Source organism: Pithys albifrons, chromosome Z, assembly GCF_047495875.1.
Source record: "Pithys albifrons albifrons isolate INPA30051 chromosome Z, PitAlb_v1, whole genome shotgun sequence".
Lineage (NCBI taxonomy): Eukaryota > Metazoa > Chordata > Aves > Passeriformes > Thamnophilidae > Pithys > Pithys albifrons.
Window position 1 is genome coordinate 56,379,244 of NC_092497.1, and position 27,831 is coordinate 56,407,074.

The 27,831-nt window shown below is 46.9% G+C and overlaps 1 protein-coding gene across 1 annotated transcript; it reads left to right on the plus strand.

The window, feature by feature from the left end:
* Window positions 1-7: 7 nt before the first annotated feature.
* On the plus strand, window positions 8-19,786 carry LOC139684368 (ribitol-5-phosphate transferase FKTN-like). Its single transcript, XM_071580232.1, has 9 exons — window positions 8-157; window positions 1,484-1,543; window positions 4,010-4,213; window positions 5,539-5,816; window positions 6,456-6,588; window positions 7,979-8,108; window positions 9,197-9,330; window positions 10,226-10,353; window positions 16,562-19,786. The coding sequence occupies exons 1-9, from the start codon at window positions 53-55 to the stop codon at window positions 16,773-16,775; spliced, it is 1,386 nt and encodes a 461-aa protein (XP_071436333.1). The 5' UTR covers window positions 8-52; the 3' UTR covers window positions 16,776-19,786.
* Window positions 19,787-27,831: the final 8,045 nt, after the last annotated feature.

Genomic DNA, 27,831 nt, shown 5'->3' on the forward strand with positions numbered 1-27,831 from the left:
AGCCGCGGCGCGGTGCGGGCGGCCGGGCGGGCGCGTCCCGGGCAGGGCGCTGATGCAGAAAATCAACAGGAACGCGGTGCTGGCGCTGCTGTCGCTGGCCAGCCTGGTGTTCCTGCTCTTCCAGCTCTGCTACTACAAGTTCTACCTGTCGCAGAAGGTGAGGGCAGCGCTGCCCCGGCGGGTGGGTGTGTCTGTTCTTCCCTGCGCTCCTCCCCGGGCGTTGATCCCGCCCAGGAATTCCCTGGAGGTTCCTGCGGGTGGATGTGGAGCCCGTGGCACGGGGGCGGTCAGGGGTCGGTTTTCAGTATCCAAGTCCCTGTGCCATCCAGAGGCATCCCAGCGGCTCCAGCCGGGATGATGCTCCAGGGGGGACAGGCGGCTTTGAACTCTCAGCTCTAATTCAGGGGCTTTTACTGAAGCTGAACCCGGAGCGGGCCCTGCCGAAGGGACGCGGCACCTGCGGCTGCAGCTTTGCCAGCGCTGCTGTCCTGCAGAGCAAACACAACTTTAATTGCCCTTGTCTCAGTGCTTCGTGGCTCAGTGTTCGGAACTCTCCTCATGTCACAGATTAAATCCTGCTTTTATCCCTGGAGCCCTTTCTGTCCCTGCTCTTTACCCCTGAAATGCTCAGGCGAGGGAGTTTCTGTAACAGAGGGAAATGGCACTGCAGATTAAATACTCTGATGGCTTCATAGTTTGCAGCTGCGACGAAGGAACTCCTTTTATTGCCCCAGAATTGTGTAGGTATCAAATTGCCTGACTTTGTTTGTTTGTTTTTCTCTTCTTTAATAAATGCAGTTTCAGTGCCAGGTGGTGCTGCAGCCTCTGACTTTTTTCTTGCCCTTTCTGATGGTTAAATGTCAAGGCTGTGAATGGAAAATTCTTCATACTTTGGGAAAGAGTAAAAGCTGAGCCGTGAGCTGCCTTGGCTTTTATCTTTAAACCTGAATTGTCTGGGATGACACCTGGAAAGATGAGGCAAAGTCCTGCTGTCTTTCCTCCCGTGGTATTTGCCTGGCAGTGTTTGTCATCTTCCTTGGCACATTGACTTGGCAACCTGAGGCCTCATCACACAGTCCTGGCATGTCTGGAGGTCCCTGAGGCTCGTGTTGTCCTTCTGAATACACTGAGCCGAGGCAGTTTGTTATGATTCCACACTCAGTGCTGTAGTTGAGTGACCAGAGGCAAAACCACAGCCATAACTACCAAGTGCTGGCTGGATAAATGTCACTGAATGTCCTGGTAAGAAATTCTAAGCAAGGATTCAACTGAAACTTTTTTTTCTCTTCTTTCTCTCTTTCTTTGTTGGTTTTTTTGGGTGATTTTTTTGGGTTTTTTTTGGTTGGTTGGTTGTTTTTTGGTTCATTTTTTTGTTTGGGGTTTTGGGGGGTTTTTGTTTTTTTTTTGTTTGTTTCTTCTTTTCTGGTGGTTTTTTTTTGTTTGTTTGAGGTTTTGTTGTTTGTTTTTTGGATTTTTTTTTTAGAATGGAGCAGCTTTTTCCAGAGTCAGAGGGAGCCAATCAGGCCGAGGCAGCACCAACTGGGTATGTACAGTCACTGGTTCATACAGTTCTGCCCCAGGTCTCGTCAGGAACTCACACAGAACTGCAAACTCAGGGCCCAATTTCCCAATAATGTAAATCATTCCAGTCCTCACGACCAGCACCAGGAGTACCATTAGATGTGTGAAATGGATTTTTTTTTGTTGTGTCCTGCCCGAGGTTTGCAGGATTGAGTGCCCCCCAAACATCCCCTGCCCTGGGGGAGTGGGAAGCTCAGTGACCGTGTTTGTGGTTGGGATTTGTTTGGAAACACTTCTGGAGAGGCTTTTGGTAACTGATCTCCCAGGGGAGAAACAGCCCAGCTGGTTCAAGGGAGGGATGTGCCGGGAGCTGCCCCTGCCCAGTGCAACAGGATCACGGTGCTGGTTGGCAAAGTAGCCCTTTAAAGGCCCTGTTTGTGCTGAGCCAGAAGGAAGGGGCTCTGGTTCTGAGCTGTTCCTGGCAGTTCTCCAGCCCAGCTGCTCTGGGGGATGCTCCTGCTTGTGCCAGGAATGTCACCCTTTTCTGGGAGGTGACACCCCTTGGCACTGCCTGCCAGGTGTGGGTGCCACGGGCAGGTCCAGGGAGTGGGCAGAGTTGTCCTCAGGAGAGAGACTGAGGGGCTGGAGCAGGGGCAGAGAAGAGCAACGAGGCTGGTGAAGGGACTGGAGCATAAGTGCTGTGGGGAGAGGCTGAGGGAGCGGGGGATGTTTAGCCTGAAGAAGAGGAGGCTGAGAGGTGACCTCAGCACTGTCTGGAACTGCCTGAAGGGAAGTTCTGGCCAGGTGGGGGTTGGTCTCTTCTCCCAGGCACTCAGCAATAGGACAAGGGGGCACGGGATCAAGCTCTGCCAGGGGAAATTGAAGCTGGATATCAGAAAAAACTTCTTTGCAGAGAGAGTGCTCAGGCATTGGAATGGGCTGCCCAGAGAGGTTTTTCAACTGAGATGGGCCATGGCACTGAGTGCCATGATCTGGTAAAGGGACTGGAGTTGGACCAAGGGTTGGACTTGATGATCTTGAAGGTCTTTTCCAACCCAATCCATTCTATGATTCAAGGTTTAACGTGCCCTTTCCAGGTCATCAGTGATAAAAGCAGAATGTTCCAGGCTCTGCCAGGGCCCCACTGCACTGTAGGCCTTCTCCAGAGCCCCTGCAGTGATGTGTCCAAAATACTGTTTCAGTGTTTTCTCTTGAGGGCTTGACATCAAGGCCATCCCTTTGTGCCATGATTCAGTTTAACCTGACAGCCTGTGTGTTTTCTCAGAGAAGTGATGGGGTGAGGGAGGGACAGTGGCACTTTGGCACAGATTTGCTTCCTGTTCCTTGGTCAGATCTGCCAGCTCTAGTTAGAGAAGTCCTGTGGGCACAGCACTGGCCCTTTTCTCTCTGTGCAGCTGAAATCACTCAGAGTGGCCTCACTCCTGCCTGTACCACATGGGCAGTGCTGCTGCCCAAACTGTGCTGCTGACCCACGTCCTGTCCTGTCCTCACATCTCTCCCAAGCCAGAGGTTTGAAGCCCTTAAATTTAAATGCTACAGTTGAATACCCAGCTGCATTTCAGACAGCAGGATGACTGTGGCTGCTGCCCTTGGCTTCTGTGTGCCAGGGACATTTCAATGTGCTTGACTAAAACTCTCCACTGCATCAAGCTAATAAACCCTCTGGTCAGGCACAGCCTTCTTGCTGCAGCTTCCAGCCTCTCAGCACTTGCATCCTGCCCCCTCCCTCAGTCCTCTCCATGTCAGGCAGTCCCTGTGCCTGAGGCCCTGTCTGGGAGTGAGTCCAAGGCCTTGGTAAAGTCAAGGTGTGAACAGTGTTGGGGGTCTGGCTCTGTGGGTGCTGCAGTTTGCCTTTGTCTGGCTTTCCCGCTCCCATCCTTGTCCTGCCTGTGCTGGGATGGGACTTGGGCAGGGGCTTTTGCTTCAGGAGCTTCCTGAGGGCTGAGTTTGTGGCAAAGAGTTCCCCAGTTCCTCCTTTTTGCAGATGGCCAAGATCCACCTTTTCTCAGAACAGCTTCTGACCCCCAAAGCCATTAAAGGTGTTGCAGAGAAACATTGAAATGACACCAGCCAGGTCCCTCAGCACCCACACACACATCACATCTCCTTCTGTATCCCTGGTTTATTCAAGTGCTTTCCCTCTCTAGATCAAGAGTGGGAAAGAATGTGGAGTTCAGCCTGGAGTCCTTTCTCAACTCCAGCACTCAGAGTTGTAGAAAGTGCCAGCTGAGGCTGGAGGGTTTTTAGAGACCTGAAAAGCCCGAGAGCAGCCAGCTCTTCTGGAAGAGAAAGCTTTCATTTCCACAGGTGTGGCAGTGGAGTGTGCACTCAGATGCTCTGGGAGATAACATTTCCTACTTGCAGTGAGCTGGGCTTTTTTCTTTCTGTCAAAGGGGTTTAGTGTTATATATATATAATATTTACCTTTGTGTGTTTAACAATGGTGTTTCTCTCCTCTGGCAAACAGCACGTGGTCAGGAAGTTCCTGGGCTTGATATCCAGCCACAACATTCCAGTGTATTTGATCGACCCTTTGATTCTGGGGCTGGTTGACAAGGACATGGAGCAGATCAGGAGCTCTCCTGGTGGCCCCAGCCCACAGTGCAGGTACTTCTGTGCTCCAAGAGACTTCACCACGTTTGCACTGCTGGACAAAACATGGAAACATGAAGTGAGTGTCTGCCTTCAGCACCCATTTGTGTATTGCAGTGTTCAGCTGTGCTGTGATGCCGTTTCATGATGCTTTCCTCTTTCTAGTGAGGCCTCTGGATTCATTTTGTTGTCATATTTCAGGCAGAGGAAACCTTGTTTTCCAGCAGGAGTTCCCCAGGTGCCAGCCTGGATACTTTAGGAGTCATTTAGAGAGGGCTGGAGGGTTTTAGGATATTCCCAAATACCTGCAATAAGAGTCCCTGCCAAAGGAGAAGGAAGGAGGGTCTGTTAGACAGGAAGAAGGAGAACATTAAGCCTGTAATGTGGGTGCAGCTGTTCTAAATCTGGAGTTTGGGGATTTATCAAGGAGGATTTGCAGGTATTGATGGGACAAGAGTGGAAAGATTATCATACTCTGCTGGTTTATGTTTCTTTTAGTACATCCTTGTACCTGATACCCTTTCACTCAATACATTGGTGCCTCTGTTTCTCTTTGGTGTTAGGGGTTTTTAATGAATATGTTAAAAATAGAGGTGTAGCATGTGATGAAGGACAAAGCTGAATGCTGGATTACCTCATCAATTAAGTGTAATTGGAAATATTTACCCAATTCATTTGCACAGACACAAGAGATCAGTCACAAACAGCTTTTTTCTTTTTTTTTAAATTAAGCAGGAGACATTGAAATGGTCTGTGACTATTTTGCTGAAGAACTTAAGGGTGATGTCACTCTGGACTTGATCAGGCAATTGTTTTACCCACAGCTGTAAAAGGGTGATGTTACTCAAGGATGTAAGAACAGCACGTTTGGCAGAAGAATAATTTTAGAGAACAGTTTGAGAATGCAGAGAAAAGTGCTATGGCAAGGAGCAAACGTAGTCCAAGCACAGCTCACAACCTTTATTTGTTCTTTTACTGAATAGTTTGCAGGACAAAACTTAAGGAAATGAGGTGGTTGGAATTGCTTGTGGCTCTTGGATATCAGAAAAAAATTCTTTCCAGAGAGAGTGCTCAGGCATTGGAATGGGCTGCCCAGAGAGGGGGTGGATTCCCCATCCCTGGAGGTTTTACCTGAGCTTGGCCGTGGCACTGAGTGCCATGATCTGGTAAAGGGACTGGAGTTGGACCAAGGGTTGGACTTGATGATCTCGGAGGTCTTTCCAACCCAATCCATTCTATGATTCTGTGATTGGTCTTCAAGGTCTTAGAAGTTCTTGATTCATTTGTGTTTAAGTCTGATTAAAAAAATTACAATGAGGGATACAGTCAGTTAATAATTTATCATTCAATGCTGGTTTCTCTAATCTTTATCCTGCCCCACCTCCTGCCTCTCTCATTTTTCAGGTGGGCCTTTTCAGAACTGCTGAGAAAATGGGGTTCCAGTGGCTGAAGATTTTAAACAAGGACCCCCGCTTGGCTGGGATGGATGACCTGTCTGGGATGGAGATTCCCTTGCACTACATCTTCAAGCTGGCATCCCATGCCATTCACCTGGTGGTCTTCTATGAGAGGAGTGGGAATTTCCTCTGGCATGGCCCCCTGAGGCTCCAGCCACACATGGACAGGAAGTTTGTGCCTTTCCGGAGGCTCCACTTTGGGCGCTACCCTGGAGCGTATGAAAAGTGAGTGCAGAACAGAGGAGGGAAAGAGCCACAATGGCCCCTCCAAAAACCTTCTTTCTCCTGTGTATATAAACCTACTCTTTCCTAAGGCCAGGTGGTGAAAGTTAGCCCAGGTGTGCTTCAGATCCAAAAAGAGGAGGTAAGATAAGGTGTGGACATCAATCCAGTTCTGAGCCCACTATGAAGACATGTGCCAACTACTGCAGGCTCTTAATGTGCTGAGGGAATTCTCTTCTGATATTTAAAAGCAAAAAGCCTCTAAGGACAGGGAAAAATCATTCCTAAGTGCATGGCACATTTGGACAATAACCAAATAGCCTGAATTTTCACATGTACTGAACAACATCTCTGAACAAATTCAGTGCAAGGTGTGAGTCAGTAAAGGAATCAGTGAGTGATCTGACTAACTATGGGCTTGTAAGCATAGAAATGGTTTTGAAACAAAATTTTGAAATGTATGTGGGATTTTTTGAAGCTCTTGATATTTTCTTTTTTTACCATAGTTGGGTCTGGCTGTGTTTGGACAAAGGAATCACTGCCTGTCTGTGCATTAAGATTTTAACCTGAGTTACAGGAAGAATTGCCTTGTGGTTTGTAAAGGAATTGAATGGGGTAATATGTTATTTTTCTTTCCTGCAGGCCAGAACTTCTGCATGTTTCCATTGATGACTTACAAGTTCAAATTCCCAAAGATCCATCCAGTTTTCTAGAGGAGATGTCACACTCCAGATTCCTTGAGTGCAGGTACAGAGAAGCTCGGGCTTTCTTTCAGGTTAGTGGGAAGCAGGTTGTGTCTCTGAGATGTGATGTGTGTTCTCACTGACTGACCCAAACCCAGGAACAGCTCACTGTTTCCCTAAATGGGACTGTTTGCAGACATGAAGCTGAAATACAGACCCTGATTCTCATTCCACAGAGTTTAAGTGGTAACAAAACCAAAACTTTACCTGAAGATCCTGAGGGAACCAACATGTCCATAGTTCTCACACATCGTTACTGTTAAATAGATCTCATGTAAGTCAGTCTGAGATCTCCTGTATCTTTGTGGCTGAAAACTTCCCTCATGGCAACGCTCACAGTTTTGAGGAGTTTCATTGTATATTTTTGAACCATGTGCTGCAGGCAGTAGAAAAGTTTCTGCTTCAGTCTGGGTGGCATTTTGTCCTTGTAACTTGAAAGGGATGTGAGTTACAAAGTGATCAAGAGTTACCTCAGTTAAGACTGTGGAGTCAGAATCAGGGCACCGAATCTGAGCCATCTCTGAGTTCATGAAAGGGGGGAAAAAGGACACCAGAGGCTCCTTCCTTCAGTCATGTGTGTCCTCAGGAAAGGGAATGCTGTTCTTGTTCAGCCTCAGAGGCTGTAGCTGCCCATGTGTGTACAGGAGGGTCACTTTACCCAACTCTGTGTTGTCCCTTCACATGTGAAAGACAGTCCAGTCTGTTCCCCTCAGCTCTAAAGCCTCCAGGCAGAAATCACCCCCAGGCAGAGCAAATGTGCCTCTGAATGTTTATTGAACTTTGCTGGCGCTTTAATACTGAGATGAGCAGTTTGGAAAAGTGTTCATTTCAGCTCTTAGAGACACCAGTCATGAAGCTGAGTGGTGTGTTGTTCCTTTGTTAGACTCGGTGACGTTTGCCCAGCCTGCCCTGCTGGTTTGGGCTTTGCCTTGACAGCAGATCTTCCCCCAGCTGTGGCTGGAAGGTGTGCAGGGCTTTGTGTTCAGGCTGTTTCTGTTCCGTGGCAGGTTTTTCTCCAACACTCAATATCCAGTTGTAACTCTTGGTGGCGCCAGATAAACTAATCATGAAGCGCTGGAGGCTGGAAAAGCCTTGATGGGCTGAAAGGGACGTATTCTGTCCCCGAGTTCCCCCTGGGCTCAGGACATCGACTTTAACAGTCCCTATTGCTGCGAAGTGCTGACAATCAGTGTCTGGTGCATATTTTCTTATCCTGCCCTGTTGTGAGTTTGCATTCTGGTGGTTTGGGAATGCTGAGGATGGATGTTCCAGAGGTTAAATTTTAACTTGCCATTCCAGTGCATGGGCTGGGTGTATAAAAACAGATATTAGTGCAGATTCTAGTTAAGGAAATGCTTTAAATTTGAAAAAAATGAAGGGCCAAGTTTGCTCTCTGACAATAACTCTGCCTTTGCCTTCCAGCTGTATCCTGATGATGCCTCTCTTGGCGCAGTGGAATTCAGGAAAAAAGCAAAGTCCTTGCTGCACCTGGCTGCCCTGACACTGAATAGCTTAGGAGTGAAGTTCTGGCTGAGCAGTGGAACCTGCCTTGGTAAAACAGTTGTGCTGTGTTGCATTTTTAATCTGAAATGTTAAACATTTCACCCTCCATTACTTGTGATGTCAGCAGAGGCCAAATGTGCTGGGTTGGAAGGGAATAAGTGACATTGGCTCTGTTGGAATCCACCTTTTTGCTCCTGTCAGAATGCTTGGTTTGGAAACCCAAGCCCTGGAGATGCTGGGAAAACTTCCATGGAGCATTTAATGTCAGCAATTACCTGTGTTGTGTTCATCACTGCTAGAAAGTAATCAACAGGTCCCTAATTGGTGTGGCTTGGTATTTCCTGAAATGCTGCTTGGAAAACACGGTGCTGGACACACATCCTTGTAGACTCCCCTGATTGTTCTTACCATGACATTTAATGCTTATCACTGACTTTTAAACCATAGTTCATGTTATTTATTTTTAAACCCCAATCTTTTAATACAAATCCAGCCTATTGGAGTAGGTAATGCAAGTTTTCACTTCTGCTGAGAATCTTATTCCTGGTGAGGATTCTTTTGTTATTGAAAGAGTTTGTGAAAACTTGGGTGTGCACATTGGACTTGTATTTGTTTAATCCTGGGAAATATAATTTTGTGAATGGAGAGTTACTAAAAGCTCCCTTGGTGAAACAGCCAAAGGGTGTCCCAGTTCTTGTCTTTCTGTTTTGCAGTGGTGATTGAAAGATGATTAACATCTTGGATGCTGATATAAAACAAGAGTTGAAAATCAGGCACAGCTGTGGCCCTGTAGCTCTTCATTGCTGTTTAGATTTGGGCCCAAAGAGAGAATTTCTTTTTTTCTATAAAGACATTTACATTAGAAAACTGAAGATATTTTGTCTTTGAAAGAGTTAGTGCTTTCTCCCTCACTCTTGGCTTTCTGGGGGGAAAGGGCTGATGTAATTGCGGTAATACTTGTTTGCTTTGTGGTTCATTTCAAACTAGAGAAAGGCAGAAGTTTGTTTATGGCCTCAATCAAAGACTTCTGCCTGATGACCTCATGGCAGTTCATTTTTGTGTTGCTTTTTTCCTCCTGAATTTATGTTCCTGAATTAACTTCTTATTTTTTTCTGTTTTATTTCCCTCCCCCCTCAGGCTGGTATAGACAGTGCAGTGTCATTCCTTACAGCAAAGATGTGGATTTGGGAATCTTTATAAGGGACTACAAAGCAGAAATCATTCCAGCCTTTCAGAAAGCAGGGTTGCCACTGAAGCACAAATTTGGCAAGGTACAGACAGTGAATGCTTTACTTCATGTCCCTTTCTGTGGGTTTGTGAGTTTGAGTCCTGTTGCAGATCAGTTATACAGAAGTGAGTATCTGAAGTCTCCTCATCAGACATTTACTCAGTTGGATTTCACCTGATCACAGAGTTGTTGATTTTTGAGTGTTTTCTTGAACTGTGTGTGGGCAAATACCCTTCTTGATGGCTTTGGTCTTGTCTGGGGAGTCTGAATTTCACCTCAGGAGTGTTTAATAAGCTTTAAAGGTGTCTGATCTGTGTCAGTGGTGTTGAGGTAGAATTGAGTCCTTGGGACTGTGAGGGCCTCATCTCCTCTGGGAGGATTGGCAGGAATTCTGAGATTCTCTGTAGGCCTGGATGTAAAACCAGCAGAGAGGGAAGGGTGGCTTGAGGAGGGCTCTGGGCTTGTTCATTATCAACTTCTGTGGGTCTCTGCTGAGCTCTTTGCAGAGTGCAAACTGCAGGCTGGGAGAGAAGGAAATTAAGGATTAATTAACAGGAGAGGAACATGAAGGCTCAGCCCCAGTTCAAGAGAGAGATCCCAACACTGCCTGTGGGTGTTTTATCACAGAGGGAGTGTCTGAGATGAAGACACCTACAAATCACACAGTTATTCACTGAGATTATTTTCCTTGTGGCAGAAGGCAGAGAGATGGTGTTGAAGCTTTTGGGGCTAAAGGGAGGAAAGAGAAGGTGGTTCCACTGAGGAGCAAAAAATTTCTTCAGCTTCTAATGCATTAAAACAAAAAGATTGCAGAATTGGTGTTTTCTTCAGTCAGGATACAAGTCCCCCGTGTGTCTGATGAAAATGGTTCTGTTCTCTGACCTGTAAGTTGCCTTCTGTTTTCATGTGTATGTGCAGTGTGTCCCTTTGTCTTGCAGGTGGAAGACAGTTTGGAACTCTCTTTCCAGGGAGAAGGTGATGTGAAACTTGATATTTTTTTCTTCTATGAAGAGGATGACCACATGTGGAATGGAGGAACTCAAGCCAAGTCGGGGAAGAAATTCAAGTAAGAACTGGATTTGTACCACTAATAGGAAAGAAACTGAACAAGTTAGTGTTTAATGTTGGCATTTTGTGTGCAAAGTAGAAAGAGAACAGTGCTGTGCTTTCCTGGAGAGGTGCCAGGCTTATGAAATCCAAAGCAGTGCTGGCATGTCCTGTGTGAGGCAGATCTTACCTGACTGTGGCAAGCTCTGAGTTCCATGAACTCCAGGATGAGAAAGAAGTCTCTAAAACACAACTAATTTTGCAGGGGCAAGGCCAACAAGGCTGACACCCTTGTGGGTGTCTGTTACAGACCGCCCAACCAGGATGATGAAGGGGATGAATTATTCTATAAGCAGCTGGCAGATGTCTCAAAATCTCCAGCCCTTGTTCTTGTGAGTGACTTTAACCTGCCAGATATCTGCTGGGAGCTTCATACTGCAGAGAAGAGGCAGTCAAGGAGGTTCTTGGAGTGTATAGAGGACAATTTCCTTCATCAACTGGTAAATGAGCCTACCAGGGGGAAGGCCCTACTAGACCTACTGATAACAAACAGAGAGGGGCTGGTAGATGATGTAGTGGTTAGAGGCCGCCTGGGGCATAGTGACCATGAAATGATAGAATTTTCAGTCCTCAGGGATGTAAGGAAAGCTACCATTAAAACCTCTACCTTGGACTTCCAGAGAGCAGATTTTGGCCTATTCAAAGAACTGATTCAGAGCATACCCTGGGAAACAACCCTTAAAGGCAAGGGGGTCCAGGAGGGATGGACATGTTTCAAGCAGGAAGTTTTGAGTGCACAGCAACAGGCTGTCCCAGTGTGCCGAAAGGCCAGCCGGAGGGGAAGAAGGGCAGCTTGGTTAAATAGGGAGATTCTGAAAGAAATGAGGGATAAAAAGAAAGTTTACAGACTATGGGAAAAAGGGCTGGCTACTTACGAAGAATTTACAGATAGAGCTAGGTCATGCAGGAAAAAAATTAGGAAAAGAAAAGTGGAATTTGAAGTAAATTTGGCTATTTCAGTTAGGGATAACAAAAAGTCCTTTTATAAATAGATTAATAACAAAAGGAGGGGCAAGGAAAACCTCCATTCTCTGTTGAACTTGGAGGGAAATATAGTTAAGGAAGATGAGGAGAAGGCTGAGGTACTTAACACCTACTTTGCCTCAGTTTTCACCAGTAAGACAGGTGGCCCTCAAGACAACTGGCCTCTGGAGCTGGTGGACAGGGAGAGGGAGCTGAATACCCCTCCTGTATTCCAGGAGGAAATAGTGACCGATCTACTGAGCCAGCTGGATCCTAACAAGTCTATGGGACCAGATGGAATCCATCCCAGGGTGATGAAGGAGCTGGCAGAAGAGCTTGCCAAACCACTCTCCATCATCTTCCAACAGTCCTGGCTCTCTGGGGAGGTCCCAGATGATTGGAGGTTGGCGAATGTCACCCCAATCCACAAAAAGGGCTGCAAGCAGGACCCTGGCAACTACAGGCCTGTCAGCCTGACCTCCGTGCCTGGCAGAGTTATGGAGCAGTTCATCCTGAGTGCAATCACACAGCACCTTCAGGGTGGACAAGGGATTAGACCCAGCCAGCATGGGTTTAGGAGGGGCAGGTCCTGTCTGACCAACCTGATCTCTTTCTACGATCATGTGACCCACCTGGTGGATGAGGGGAAGGCTGTGGATGTGGTCTATCTGGACTTCAGCAAGGCCTTTGATACTGTCTCCCATAATATACTCCTGAAAAAGCTGGTAGCCCATGGCCTGGACAAGTGTACCCTCTCCTGGATTAAGAGCTGGCTGGAGCGTCGGGCCCAGAGAGTGCTGGTGAACGCAGCTGCATCCAGCTGGTGGCAAGTCACCAGTGGTGTTCCCCAGGGGTCTGTGTTGGGTCCAGTCCTGTTTAACATCTTTATTGATGATTTAGATGAGGGGATTGAGTCCATCATCAGCAAATTTGCTGATGACACCAAGTTGGGAGGGAGTGTCGACCTGCTGGAAGGCAGGAGGGCTCTGCAGAGGGATTTGGATAGACTTGAGAGATGGGCTGATTCCAATGGGATGAAGTTCAACAAGGCCAAGTGCCGGGTCCTGCACTTTGGCCACAACAACCCCCTGCAGTGCTCCAGGCTGGGCACAGAGTGGCTGGAGAGCAGCCAGGCAGAAAGGGACCTTGGAGTACTAATTGACAGGAAGCTCAACATGAGTCAACAGTGTGCCCAGGTGGCCAAGAAGGCCAGTGGGATCCTGTACTGTATCAAAAATAGCGTGACCAGCAGGACCAGGGAAGTGATCCATCCCCTGTACTCTGCATTGGTGAGGCCACACCTTGAGTACTGTGTTCAGTTCTGGGCCCCTGAGTTCAGAAAGGATATTGAGGTGCTGGAGCGGGTCCAGAGAAGAGCAACAAGGCTGGTGAAGGGACTGGAGCACAAATCCTATGGGGAGAGGCTGAGGGAGCTGGGGTTGTTTAGCCTGGAGAAGAGGAGGCTCAGAGGTGACCTCATCACTGTCTATAACTACCTGAAGGGAAGTTATAGCCAGGTGGGGGTTGGTCTCTTCTCCCAGGCACTCAGCAATAGGACAAGGGGGCACGGGATCAAGCTCTGCCAGGGGAAATTTAAGTTGGATATCAGAAAAAAATTCTTTACAGAGAGAGTGCTCAGGCATTGGAATGGGCTGCCCAGAGAGGTGGTGGATTCACCATCCCTAGAGATTTTTAAACACAGATTGGATGTGGTGCTGGGTGCCATGATCTAGTAAATGGACTAGAGTTGGACCAAGGGTTGGACTCAATGATCTTGGAGGTCTTTTCCAACCCAAACGATTCTATGATTCTAATCTGCTCAGCAACCTGACTGTAGGTTTGTTAATTCAGTTTGTTTCTTTCCATCTCCCACCTGCATTCAGGAGACAGTCACAGACTAATTGAAAACCTTGTTGGCTTATGTAGGATTTCATGATCTTTCTATTTTGCCTGAACTGTATTTGCTTCTATTTATCTAACAGGAACTCAGTGAATTCTGTCACCCAGCTGTGGTGGTGCCTGAGTCCTTGTCTTAGTCATCTTTGTTCTGAAATGATACAGATTGGGAAAGGTATTTGGATGACCAGTTCCCAAAGGCAGCTTACAACAGACTAAAGGAAGAGCTCTTGGAATATCCCCACAGGAAATGGCCACTGTTGCAAAGGATTTTTCTCAGAATGCAGCATTAATCTTACAGTTTTCTTGTGGGTGCATTCTGAGGAGGAGCTGACCAAGAAGCTCCTTTCCACTTCTTTGTGCTTCTGTTGGATCTCAATGGCAGCAGCTGTTCCCATGACCGTGGAGCTGACAGGCTTTGTCACAATTCCACTGTGGCATCAGACCTTGGGCACCTGAGAGCTGTTTTTTCCCCATTCCTGTGGATATGGCTGGTCCAGTGCTCAAGAACAGGAGGGCAATGGGAACCTGTGCTGTACTCCAGCTCCTGTATCCTTGGATATTACAGCTCTTTGGGAGCTCCAGCTTTCACAAAACTCTTTCCTCTTCTTGCATCCTAGTCCTTTTTTTGGTGGTCATTTTTTAAAAGTTACCAACGTGGCTTTCTAGTTCAATGAAAATTAGACAATAACTTTGCTTAGGCACAGTATTGTAAGGAAGCCAACACTAATTCTGAGTGTTTCTTAATCTTAGTTTAATGCAGGCAGAAAAGGAGCAAGAAAGCTGCTTGTTTATCGTTGTAAAGGCCCTGAGCCTTGACAGAACAGAGCTGTTCATAATCCTTAGCCAGGTAATTCCAGATAGGTATTATTTCAAATGCATTCTCAGAAAGAGAAAACAAAAAAGATCCAGCTTTTGTACCTGTGAGATGTGATCATTTGGCCTGTTTGATCTGAGTGACCCTCAATTTTGCTTTGTCTTCAGCACTGTCAGAATTTTGGAGGAAGGTGAATTGAGGAGGTCAGTCAGAAAGTGGTTGTTGGTTCTGATGAATCTGAAATCCACTGTCACAATTTAAAGGAATCTCACCAGCTGATGATGTGAAGAGAGATTAGTTGCTACTGGATCATCACAGGGAAGGGTGGAGTTTTTCTTCTAAGATATTTATGTTTCTAAAGCTGAAGTGTAAATTATGTTTTCTTCAGAGAGCTAAATATTTGCACAGCCATACTCTCTATACATCCAGCCATATGACAGCATGGAGAGCTGAAGGTTTTCTCATTTAGTCCCTAAACTATTTTTTCACAGTCAATTTTAGTCTCTGTTTCCTTGGAGAGCTGGTTTCCAAACCTCCCAGTCTGTGTGGTTTGCATTCCTGTGTGCACAAACACTCACCCAGCATTGCAGACACAAGCTGGGATGTGCATCTTCCTGATCTTTCCTTGGAGCTGCAGCAGTTGAGACCTTCTGTTTTTTTGCAGAATTCATACTGGGCACTTGCATTCTCCAGCAGAGAATAAGGACCTGCAAAAGCTCAGACTGGGAATCAGATCTGTACTTTATGCTTTAGTCCTTATAATGAGTTAATTCTGTAGGTTTTTAACCCAGAGGACTTTGTGTAAGTGTATAATCCTTTTAGTGCTTCCATGTCCAAAGACTGATAAATCTGAAATAGAAAAAGTGGTGAGAAGTGTCTGTGTGTAAGAACTTTATTCCAGCAACTTGGAATGAGCAAATGATGAGCAAGGATTCCAGGAGTGTGAGGCATCACTGCAAGCCACATTTTTATTTTTTGCCACTCAGTGTAAACATTAGATTTTTAGTAATAGTTAAAAAATTGTTCAGGTGAAATTTCCAAATGACTTTTTAATTTGCAGATTAGTTTATTTAAATTACCTGTATGATGTTCTTAGAAGAGTTATTCAGAGTTCTCTCTCTGGAGGATATATTATTTCAGTGGTTTGCTGGTAGCCTTTTTTTTCTTTTTTTTGTGTACCTGTCCCCTGAATTCTGAGAAATGATTTCCTGGGTTAGGAACAGCTGAACAGCATCACAGAACAGTTTGGCTTGGCAGGGACCTTAAAGATCATCCCATTCCCATCCCCTGCCATGGGCAGAGTCCCCTCCACCAGCCCAGGTTGCTCCAAGCCCTGTCCAGCCCAGCCTCCCAGGGCTGGGGCAGCCTCAGCTTCTCTGGGCAACCTGTGCCAGGGCCTGCCCACCCTCACAGCCAGCAATTACATCCTGAGATCTGATCCAAACCCGTTTCTCTCAGTTGAAAGCTGCTCCTCCTGCACGGCCCTGTCACAAGTCCCTCTCTGGCTCTCTCTTAAGCCCCTGTGGGTGCTGTGGAGCTGCTGTAAGGTCTGCCCATAACCTTCTCTTCTCCAGCTGAGCAACCCCAGCTGACTGAGCCCGTGTTCATGTGAAGTGGCTGTGAAAGGGCTTCCTATTAAATAGCTGTGTGATGGTCACAATTGCAGAAATGAAGTTTACCTTGTTTTTCCCTTTGTAGCTGGTGTTATTCTGCTTTTTTTGTTTAATCAGTAGTCTATGGATATATATCCAGAACATGTTTGATCACTTTGTTCTTTCCTTCCATTTAAGGCATAAAACAAAGGTGTCTTGTTTTCTGATACTGTTTGCTCAGAGCTGAGAAATAAAATTATGCTTACGAGAACATGAAGGGGGGAGGTTCTAGTTCATGCAAATGCACAAATATTTTAACTTTTTTCAAAAGGACTGAGTACTTATGGTTTCATTTTAACCTGTGGAAAGGAATTTTTTCCTTTGGAATTTCAGTGCTTCCAAAGTGGGAGTTCTCTCTGCAGGAACAGTGCACAGACTTTGGCAGTTACTTGGTTAACACATCAGCTCTGACATTGTGCTTCTATAGGATGTCATCCTGATTGAACCCTGCAGTTTACCTGTGAACTTCCCCTGCTGTGGGCACGTCTCATCCTCACACCCTCTAAAGAGGGAACTGTTCAATCCCATTTGAAAGAGGCAAAGCAGAGACAAGGACCAAGTGGTTTCCTGTAGGTGGCAGAATGATCTGGGAATGAGCAGCCAAAGAATTAGGAATGGTCCTTCCTAAGCACATGAGGCAAATCTTCATCACTTACTGTTGGTTACACCCTTGTCCAGTATGTAAATAATATTTCATAGATAAGAAGTTATGAAATAAGTTAAACAGCATAAATGTAACCTGGCTCCTTGCTGCAGCTGCTTGCTCTCTCCTTGGACTTCCTTGCTGAGAGGTTTGTGTCAGTCTCCTGCCAGTGACCATGTTCCTTTGTTTGACACAGGTATCTCTTTCCCAAGTTCACCCTGTGCTGGACTGAGTTTGTAGAGCTCAAGGTGCACGTGCCCTGTGAAACCCTCCAGTATGTTGAAGCCAACTACGGCCCAGAGTGGAAGGTTCCTGTGCAGACGTGGGACTGGAAGAGTTCCCCATCCAACGTGCAGGACAACGGTGTCTGGCCTGTCAGCGAGTGGGACGATGTCATCCAGATCTACTGACCCCTGGCTGCCCACAGAGCGTGCCTGCTGCCCTCAGGGCTGTCCAGTTGTGACTCCCTGGTGCCCAAAGGCAGCAACATCCGCTCCCTTTGGAACTTCTCCTGTGTTTCCTAAGGAGATGTTTACCTGCTTTTTGCTAAACAGGGATTTTTTCACCTTCACCGCGTGTTTTCCAGGTGGTTACAGGAGAAGATGAAAGGCAGCTGAAGAGAAGGGAAGCTGAAAGAAAAGCTGCACAAAGGGAACAGAGAAGAAATGTTGCAGTAACCTCATGGGCAGTTGTCTGTTTATGTGTAAACAGTGGCCAGGTGGCTTGGACTTTCCTGGGATCATCCAAACCTTCGGACTGTTCACTTCTCAAGCTTCAGAGAGGGTTAAGATGGAAAAATCTCAGATAAGTTCCTCTTTTTTCAAAGGAGATTCTGTGAATATTCTAGTGCTAAACACTGGAATTACAAGTCCCTCAAATGAGCTTCATTTGAGACTGATCCATCCCTACAATAGGCAACAGGTTGAGAGTGGAATGTTTCTGTTACACAGAACCCATGTGGCCAAGCTGCTTTCCATGTAGCAGGTAATGGTGCAATACTGAAGGAATGGAAGAGGAAACTATCCACACTGGACATCTTCCAATCTGTTTTTTTTTAAGAATGTGAAGGTTCGTGCTGCTTGGATGTGTTTCCCATAAAATAGTAAAATTCTGGTTTTGCCATCCCAGTTCCGGTGTTCCCCCTGCAAAAGTTTTGACTGGGCTTCAGGAAATTGCAGCTGTCCCTGCTTTCTTGTAAGTAGATAGATGTGGAGGTTGTTCATAGTTTTCTGTTTTGCTTGGGCTCACAGAACAGAGGCCTCTGAGAACTGCAGCTCTTCCCTCTCAGGGCAGCAGAAATGTGTACAAATACCAACTGCTTCATCACATTTGCAGCAGGAGAACTGGAAGGGAAGTGTCAGTGTGACATGAGGCTTTGGATGGGAAGAAAGTGGAAGCCTGACAGCTCTCTCCAGCTTCTAGTTGTGCTTTTGGTCAGTGAAGTGGGCTCTCTTCAGTAATTTGGATGGGGATACTCCCTTTCCAAGGAGTTTGTGTCCAGGTTCCAGTCCTGCTGTGCAGGAGACAACAAGGGCACTGGAGCTGCTTGTGAGTTCCAGTTACAGTGCTTGGTGCCGAGCCAGGAGTGCTGGTGAACCAGGGCCAAGGGACTGGATGTAGCTCACATTGACTTGCAACAAACCTGTCTCTGTGCATCTCCAGTTTCCAGCCGAGTTCTGAGCGTGTCCTGTTGTGGAGAGGTGGCACAGCCATGGTACAGTTTTAGTGCTGCATCGTTCCACCTGCAGTCTGGGGCTTCCCTCCTATTGTCCTGGACTGTGCTGCCTGCTTTTTGCTGCCAATCCCCTCAGTTTCAGTTTCTTCTGCCACTGGAGGGCCCAGAGTGAATCATTCAGCAATTTGTCATGCTCGCTGTTCAGATGGTAGGGGAACTTTGCTAACTCTGCCTAATTAAGAGGAGAGAGCTGTAAAATCCTTCTAACTCGGTCAAGTAAACATTACATCATATAAGGGATGATTTCTCAGGTAGAATGGTCTGTATTTTCTTCCTTCAAGTGAAAAAAGCAAGTGTTCTCTTGGTTTTCATGTTCATAACTCTGTTGTCATGAACTTGTTTGATAACATGCAAAAAGCCTGTAAGGTTTTCAGATGTAACATGTGTTTACAATGAAAGAAGAGATGCTGTCAGAAAATTATAATCCTGTCTAATTTTTGACTTCGTAGATTAAAAGACTAATGGGAAAAAAATGCATGTCCCTGAAAAGGGAGGATGTCTTGAGTGGTTCGTTATACCTGTAAGGTTTCTTGAGGTTAAAATATTTCCTCTTCAGAAGATACAAGTGTGTATTTAACACTGATTAAAAGAAGAAGAGTCTAATTTGCAACTCGAGGTGCTGTTTCATCCTTTGTTTTGTCATCTTGTGCAGGATTTAACACACTTCATTGCAGTTACTGTGACATAATGCACAGAGACAAATTCTGAACTGTTTCTTACGCTGCTTATTGACTGTGTTGAGCTTTTATGTTTTAATAAAGATACTTGGACACAACACGGTACTTGAAACAACGCAGATCCCCATCTACAGGAGAAGGGATCCTTCAGTTGCACAGAGTGCCCTTCTGCATGTCTCCTGTCACGCATTGTGCAGTACCCTGACCAGAGATCTCCTGCTTGGACACAGATTGAGTCCCAAGGGGTGGTGGAAACATCATGGAACTGCTGCTGTTTTAAAGTTGGAGGCTGAAGCCTCACCCTTCCCATGGGAACAGCCAGATCTAGGCATGTTTCCTGATGGGTTGTCCTGAATTTCTTCATCTGAAACGGATTCTTGATTCTGTTACCTTCTTAACTTACTAAGTACTTTCATGTTCAAAGTGCTCTGCAGAGCAGGGCACTTCCTAAATTCCCCTTGTGGCCTTAAACAACAGGTGGAGTTCCTTGACTTTCCTGCAGAAAAGAAGGCACGTGAGGTGTTTGCAGTTCAAAGCTCCAGAATAAGAGCCAACAAAGACTGAAGAAATAGCACTGCCTGAAGAAAGGGACTGTAGAAGGCCATTTTCCAAAGTCATAAAGGATGGTTGCAAAAAGGAAGGGGTGTATGTGCTCCCTCTCTGTGGTTGGTAGGAAATAAATGGGAAGAATGCAAATGGATCCACCTGTGTAGAAACTGGAATATTTTACTTGTGGAAATGTGTAAAATGTTTGACTCTGGGCATCTCTGAGAACACATCAGACAATTCTGTCTGTAGTTAAGGACTGTCTGTGGCTAATCTGATCTCCAGCTGGGGGGAGTTCCTATTTCCCATGAGTCCGTAGTGGTTTTTCATAACTTTTTGCTTTTTCTCTACCCTCATCATAAGTCTAAAGTCTGTCAGCTGAAGAGAAAACCAGTCTCTGCTTTGCACTGTCAGTTGGAATTGTGTGTTTTCCCCAGATGAATGAGATGTTAAATGAGTAACATCTGTGTAAAAATACAGATACCTCCCTTCCAAGGACTGGCTTGTCACAGTGACTTTCAGGAAGTTGGTTCTGTCCTTTATTACTCACTGTTGGAATTCTCTTGAGTTCACACAGCAGTTCAAGAATTTCAGGGGCAGCTCCCTCATAGTTTACACATTTCACAGAATATTCTGAGTTGGAAGGGACCCACAAGGATCTTAGGCTTGTTTTCTCTCTCTTCATGTGTTTCTGTCATACTGTGTGTTGCAGAACAGAACCCAGGAACTTGAGAAACCACGTGCAAGCACATCAAAGCCTGTCTGGCACTTGTGTTCAGTGATCTACATCAGCTGGCTTGGTAAAGTGGCACCAGCAGCCCATTTCCATCAGCAGATAATCTTGCTTAATAGCACTGGATGGTGAGTTCTCTGCTGAGGCCAGTTTGATGCATTAGTGTTGCACTGATTTAGGCTGCTGCAGAGCACATGAGTTCTGAGCTGGATGACACCAAACCCAGGTCACTGCTCTAATTCAGGGGGATGGAAGAGAGCTTTGCCCTTGAAAAAAAGGAAGGGACTATGAAAATTTTGTCCTTAAAATAGAGAAACTAACACTGTTGTGGTCTGGCCAGTTTTCCTCACATAAATCTTTCCTACAGCTTGAAAGAGTAGTCACATATTCTACCTGGAAATACTGGATGAAATGCCCTACCTGGTGCTTTGCAGAAAGGACTGTGTGTTCATAACACTCCTCTTCTGGCTCTAAAACCTCTGAATGCCTCCTTTTGTCATTGGAGTAATTAGCTGACATGTTAGTGGGTACAGCATACCTGGGTTTTGGGCTGCAAGGGCATGTCTGACACTGCAGTTATGTGCACCTGTACTGGGTTATGACACAGAAAGTAATTAAAGCTGTGGTTGGTAACATGCTGAGTGCACAGAATGATGTTGGGAGCAAGGGAAATCCAGGGGGACGTAGGAATTGTTGCTGGCACCTGCAGAAGAGTGAAATGGAACTCCTGCAACTGTGTTACGGGCTATGAGCAGCCTGGCCTGGTTGGAGATGCCCCTGCTCTTTGCTGGGGGCTGAACTAGAATGCCCTCTAAAGGTCTCTTCCAACCCAAACCATTCTGTGCATTTCAGAGTAGGATCAGCCCTGGCCTCACCTTGGGTGGTGGACAGGCTGGGGAGTGTATGAAACCACCTAAGGAAATGTTGAAAGAACTGGGGTTGTTGAAAGAACTGGGGTTTGGTAAAGTTTGGGATTGTTCGACCCAGGTGCAGGAGCTTGCCAGTGACCTTATTGAACCTCAGGAGGAATTTTTTTCTTTGCGTACACCTTCTCAGCCCCAGGATCCTCCTCCACTCGTCTACAGGGAAAGGATAAGGCCTCCCACCCTGTGCTTTAAAAGAAAAGCATTTCTGTGACCTGTAGTCCTGGCACAGACAGGGCAAAGGATGCCAGTGGTGTTGGGTGCTCTTTTGCTCTGTGAACCCAGTAAATACATGTAACACACCTGGAAACACAGGAACACCACCAATGAAGGAGTTTGGGTTCCGCCTCCATCAAAGGCTTCCCATCCCCATCTGTGATGACTTCCCTGCACTGCCGATGCCTTTAGCACTTGGCTGCCTGCTGCGACTTCGCTGGGTTAATGATGCCTCCCTCTGTAATGCATTCATTGCCTGATCAGAAAAAGGACCTGTTCCTTCTTGCAGAGATCAAAGTGTTTCGAGGTCAGTGTGCTGAGACCATCATAGTCTCTTCATTGCCTGTCTTTTACAGCAACTTTATTGCAGGCAGCTAATGAAGTCAGCCAATTAATCTGCTGCCCCTCAGCCCTCCTCGGACCCGCCTCTCCCTCAGTACTGTGGAGTTGTTCTGACCTGTAAGGAAGGTCCACAATATCTGCTGTGAGCAAGCCAAGGGAGGGCTCAGCAAATATTGTTACCTGTTCTTGCTCTGACCACCAAATCTTCCAAACCCTCTCAGTTATCATTTCTGAACGTCTCGGAGTGTTGTCCAGTCCTTCCTGGTATCTCTCCTGGCATGCTGACATGAAGCTGGCTGGAACTGGGAGAGGGATACTTTGGATTTTGGCCAGAGAGGTGACTGGACTGCCACATTTTCCATTTCACTTCTTGAAACAAGGTGTTTCAGAGGATCTTGCACTGAAGTGGTAAAAGGCTTTGCCACTGGGGCCACACGAGCCCAGATTTCAGCTACAAGTGGGCCTCAAAAGGAGGAACCTGTTTGAAATGGGGCTAATGCAACTTCTGTGCGTGGCCACTGGTGCTCGTGCAGAGGGTTGGGGTCCTTAAAAGGTGTGAGTGAGACAGAGTTGCCCTTACTTGTAGTACTAATTGTTGCACTACTCCACGACATTATCGAGTAGTAAGGTAGAAATGCAAACCCTCCCAAAGTGCTTTCTGCCCTGCTAAGGTCTTTCTGCCAACAAACCTACAGGTGTGTGCAGCAATGGCAGCAGGAAACAACAGGTTATACACATTAAATGACTTTGTAATTTTGCTGGCTCTCAAAACATGGAAGACCTTGTCTTGTTAGTTTACTTTTGTATGGCTGTTTTTCCCTGGGACCCATCATGCAGGGTGGGCTGGAGAGGAACTAAATGACTGTGTGATACCTGAATAATGCCCAGGGTCAGTGCAGAAAGGGGCATCTCCCACCTGGAAAGGCAGCAGTACCCAAACAGACCAGCCCAGGTGCTGAGAGAAAAATGGCAGGGAAAGGGTGAGCACTGGAGGATGTTCTAATAGATTTCCATTATTCACCAAGGCTGTTTTATGGCAAAATACCTGACTAAGGTCAGTTAGAAGAGGAAAGAGAGAGGACTGCCAGGGTTTGGGGAGTCACTCCTGTTAGGGGACCTTGCTTTTGTTTTTGATGTGAGGAGAGAAGAACACATGAAGTAGAGGGACACAAGTAAAAACTCCTCCTTTCTGATCTGATTCTTAGTTAGTAGCAGGAGCTGGTACCAGCCCAGCTGCTGGTTTACACCAGAAGGGTCAAACCCAAGCCACCCACCAGGTGGGCATTGCTGCCCGGCCCCCCCCCCTTCCCGCCCCCATGCTGTGTGTGTCTCAGGACCAGGCTCCAGCAGTGACCAGTTGCAGCTGGGAGGTTTCAAGCCATTCTTCCTTGTTCTCCCCAGCCCTCCCCCACTGCTTCGTGTCCCTGGTCGGTGTTCCGTCCCAGAGAGCCGGGATACGAGCAGGGACCTTAATTTATAGGGAAAAAAAATGTCAGTGGTGTTGGGCAGAGGGGTGTGAGTGGAAACAAGTTGTGCTGATAAGGCTTCCGACTGTATTTTATTTTACGGAGGCTCTTAACAAACAATCTTTATGAAGTGCAAACCTGGCTTATCAGGCTAATGCAGATTGTCTGAAATCCTTATCTCCATGGGCCAGTTAGCTGGAGTGATTCCCTTTTCACAGGGAATAGAGAATGAAGAGCTGCACACCAGTCTACCCCCCCTCCCTCCAATCATTGCCATTTACTGGCAGTGAACCCAAGGGCTCCGATTTCCAAACTCATAAATAACGCAGGGCCTCAGACCTGAACTGTCCTGTGTCTCCAAACAGTTGTTCAGTGTGGGGGTGACAGTGGGTGTGTGGATCTCTTAAGGTCTGACGTGATTGATGAATGCATCCTTATGGACCAGAGAGGCACCTGTAGAATGTGAGATGCTTTGTAACCAGTAGAATCGTTCCACGTATGTCAGGTGAACTACTGACCAATAGTGTACTGGCATGTTACATCATCATCATCATGGCTAGGCTTCGCAAACGAAGATTTGGGAAGGGCACTACCCACGCTTGCTGCAAGTGTGCTGGTGGCTAAAAAGGCCGATACGGGATAGGCAGGTCCGGTCACAAAAGGCACAGCGGAACGTCTCCCTAGGTGACATTGGCAAGGAACGGTTCTTTCTGCATTGTCTTTTCTCCTCAAGACTGATTCTCTGTGCCTTCTCAAAGGAAGCAGCAGCATTGTGAATGGTGTGTCTCCATGAATCCCGACTGGAGGCCAGAGTGGACTATTGGTGGCAGTCAATATGGCCAAGGCTGAGGTGTTGTTTCAGGGAGTCCTTGTATCTCTTCTTTGGTGCTCCTCTCTTGTGACAGCCGGTGGCGAGTTCACCATAGAGCACAATCTTTGGGAGGCGGTGATCCTCCATCCTGGAGACGTGCCCTGCCCAACGCAGCTGCGTTCTCATCAGCATGGCCTCGATACTGCTGACCCCTGCCTGTTCAAGAATGGACACATTGGTCACGTAATCAGACCAGTGGATGTTTAGGATTGAACGGAGGCAGCGCTGATGGAAGTGTTCAGGAGCTGCAGGTGGTGGCGGTAGATGACCCAGGATTCAGACCCATATAAAAGAGTGGACAGTACAATGGCTCTGTAGACACTGATCTTTGTACTTTTCTTCAGGTGTTTATTGGACCAGACTCTTTTATGGAGTTTTCCGAAGGCTTTGTATGCCTTTGCTAGCCTGTTGTCTATCTCTTTGTCAATCTTACTGTCTGAGGAAATGATACTTCCCAGATAGGTGAACTGCTGGACTGACTTAAGCTCTGAATTGCCTATGGTGATGTGAGGATGATGGAAGACTTCTTGAGGTGCAGGTTGGTAAAGAACTTCCATCTTCTTCAGGCTGACTTCCAGCCCAAAAAGCTCAGCAGCCTCTGCAAAGCAGGATGTGAAGCGCTGCAGAGCTGCTGCTGTGTGAGCAACGAGGGCGGCATCATCAGCAAAAAGCAGCTCACGGACAAGGTGATTCAGGGTCTTCATGTGGGCCTTCAGTCGCCTTAGGTTGAATAGGCTTCCATCGGTACGATATCGGATGTAGATGTCGTCTTCTTCATCGAGGTCTGCTGTGGCTCTTTGGAGCATCATGCTGAAGAAGATTGTGAATAGAGTTGGTGCAAGAACACAACCTTGTTTCACACCATTGGTTATTGGAAAGGGCTCAGAGAGTGCATCGCCATGTCTGACTTGTCCACGCTGATCCTCATGTAGCAGGATGATCATTTTGAGGAACTTGGGGGGACATCCTAAACGTTCCAAGATCTGTCACAGGCCTTTTCTGCTCACAGTGTCGAAAACTTTGGTGAGGTCAACGAAGGTTACATAGAGACCTTTGTTCTGTTCCCTACACTTCTCTTGCAGTTGTCTGAGAACAAACACCATGTCTGTGGTGCTCCTATTGGCTCTGAAACCACACTGGCTTTCAGGTAGAAGATCTTCTGCAATAGTGGGTACTAATCTGTTCAGAAGTATTCTTGCAAGGATTTTACCAGCAATGGAGAGCAAAGTAATACCTCGGTAATTTGAGCAGTCTGATTTTTCTCCTTTCTTCTTGTACAGGGTGATGATGACTGCGTCACGGAGATCTGGTGGTAGTTCCCCTTGTTCCCAACAACGCACAACAAGCTCGTGGAATTTGGCATGGAGTGCTTGACCTCCATGCTTCCAGATTTCAGGTGGAATTCCATCAACCCCAGCTGCCTTGCCAGTTTTCACCTGTTTTATGGCCTTGAGTATCTCTCCCATAGTAGGGACTGCATCCAATTTGTGTTTCACTGGTTGTTGTGTGATGTGCTGAATTGCTGAGCCTTGGACTAGACGGTTGGCACTGAAGAGAGTCTGAAAGTGCTCAGACCATCGGTTCAGGATGGAGGTTTTATCTGTGAGAAGCAGTTGACCATCTGCACTGAGTAGGGGGCTTTGAACCTGGTGTGTGGGTCTGTACACTGCTTTCAGGGCCTCATAGAATCCTCTTTGGTCACCCAAATCTGCACATAGTTGTGTCTTTTCTGCTAGGTCGAGTCACCATTTGTTCTGGATGTCTTGAAGTTTCTGTTGGAGCTTGCTGCATGCAAGACGAAAGGCGGCTTTTTTTGTATGGCAAGATGGCTGAGCAAGGTGTGCTTGGTGAGCAGTTCTCTTCTTCTTCAGCAATTCTTGGATCTCTTGATTGCTCTCATCAAACCAGTCTTTGTTTTTCTTGGAGGAGAACCCGAGGGACTCTTCAGAGGACTGCAGGATGCAACTTTTAATATGTTGCCAAACAGCTTCAGGAGAGGGATCTATGGGATTATCTTTAAGTCTAGTTTGAAGGTTTCCCTGGAAGCTGTCTCTCACTGTGCCTGTTTGAAGATTGCTGACTTGGAGCCTCCTCCTTGGAATGCCCCCTCTCTTATGTTTGGGCTTGAAGTGGAGGTTAAGTTTGCAGCGCACAAGGCGGTGGTCTGTTTGACATTCTGCACTCGGCATCACTGGAGTATGACGGCCATCACTGACATTTCTCTGTTGTACTAAGATATAGTCAATGAGGTGCCAGTGCTTGGATCGAGGATGCATCCAGGTTGTCTTCAGGCTGTCTTTCTGTTGAAAGATAGTGTTGGTGATGGTGAGCTGCCGTTCTGTGCAAAACTCTAGCAGGAGGCGTCCGTTGTCGTTGCAGTTTCCAACGCCATGCTTGCCCAGGACTCCTTTCCATGCTTCAGAATTCTTACCTACTCTGACGTTGAAGTCATCAAGGATTATGATCTTATCATCTGCAGTTTGGGTGAGGTGGTGCAGGTCTGTGTAGAATTTGTCTTTTTCTGCTGGGTCAGCTTGGAGAGTTGGGGCATATACGCTAAAAAGAACAACATGTTGCTTGTTGTGTAGAGGGAGGCGTAAGGACATAATGCGATCGGAGTGACCTGTTGGCAGATTTTCAAGTTTGGAGGCAATGGAGTTTTAATCATGAAGCCAACTCCTGAAAGGTGTCTTTTGGTTTTGGGTTTGCCTGACCAGTAGAGTGTGTAGCCAGAACCATGTTCTTTAAGGCTGCCTTCCTCATGAAGACGAACTTCACTGACAGCAGCAATGTCAATGTTGAGCCGTGACAGTTTGTGGGCAATTAGAGCAGAACAACGCTCAGGACATCCACTATCCCCAGTATCAAGCATGGTTCTGATGTTCCAACATGCGAGTGTTAGTTTGAGCACACCTTTGCAGGCAGGTGTATGCCTTTGAAATCTCTTTGGTTTTGTTTGACCGCATGGAAGATGCCGGTTGGCCGCAGTTATCCAACCGGGTGTGGAGATGAGCTTTGTTTAGGCCGCCTTTACTAGGCCCCTCTCTGTGTGGAGCAAGCAGTGCTGTCCCTAGAAAAGGCTGCTTGGTCATTCAGGATGCTGCCGCAAGAGACTGTCATCTCCGGGGTCAAGTCTCTAATGACCCATATCCTGAACCGCCTGCATGCAGGGCTGGGTCTGCGGCTTCCAGCTGCTTCCTGTCACCTGCCGTTTTCAACCCTCGCCTGTTGCTACTGGGCTTTGCAATGTGGGTGAACCCCCTTCAAGCCTGTGCAATGGATTTTTTAGGTGAGGCACAGCGTGCACAGAACTGGCCCCACCCTTTACTCCTAAGGTTCATCTGCCACGGCCTAGCGAGCTTGGATGGTGACAGTGAATACCTCAGGACGTAGGTTTGGTTAGAGTATCCTTCTCTTAGATGGATGGCCTTACAGGGCTAAACGAGCTCCATCTGCCCGGGTTTGGGGTTGGAGTTGTCCTTCTCCTAGGGTGGTTGCCAGACAGCTAGCGAGCTCATCCTGCCCATGGACACACTTTGTCTGACCCATCAGTTGAGACCTGTCTGGCATGGGAGACCCTACCGGTGGCACAAACCACCTCCAGCATAGCTCTCAACCTCATGAGGGCACTGAAGCTTCTCCCCCGCAATAAGGGGTGTCCCCAGAGAAGGGTATGTTACATAGAGAGTAGATAAAAGTGAAGCTGTTACTAAAAATAAAGTCCTTTCTCTTCAGTGAGCCTTCTGATCACACTGCAGCCTGAGTTGTCTCTGCCTCCTCTGACTGCCGCTAAGCTCATCTACATTACCCCAATAAAGGGTGACCCCAATAGTTCAGCTTCGGAGAGAGACGGAGTCAGCAGAGAGACAGAGTCAGCCCGTGAGGGGCTTGGGGGCAGGGCTGGAAAAGGTAAAAAGGAAAGATCCCCTGGTTTGTTGCACCTTTCTGAGAAGAACA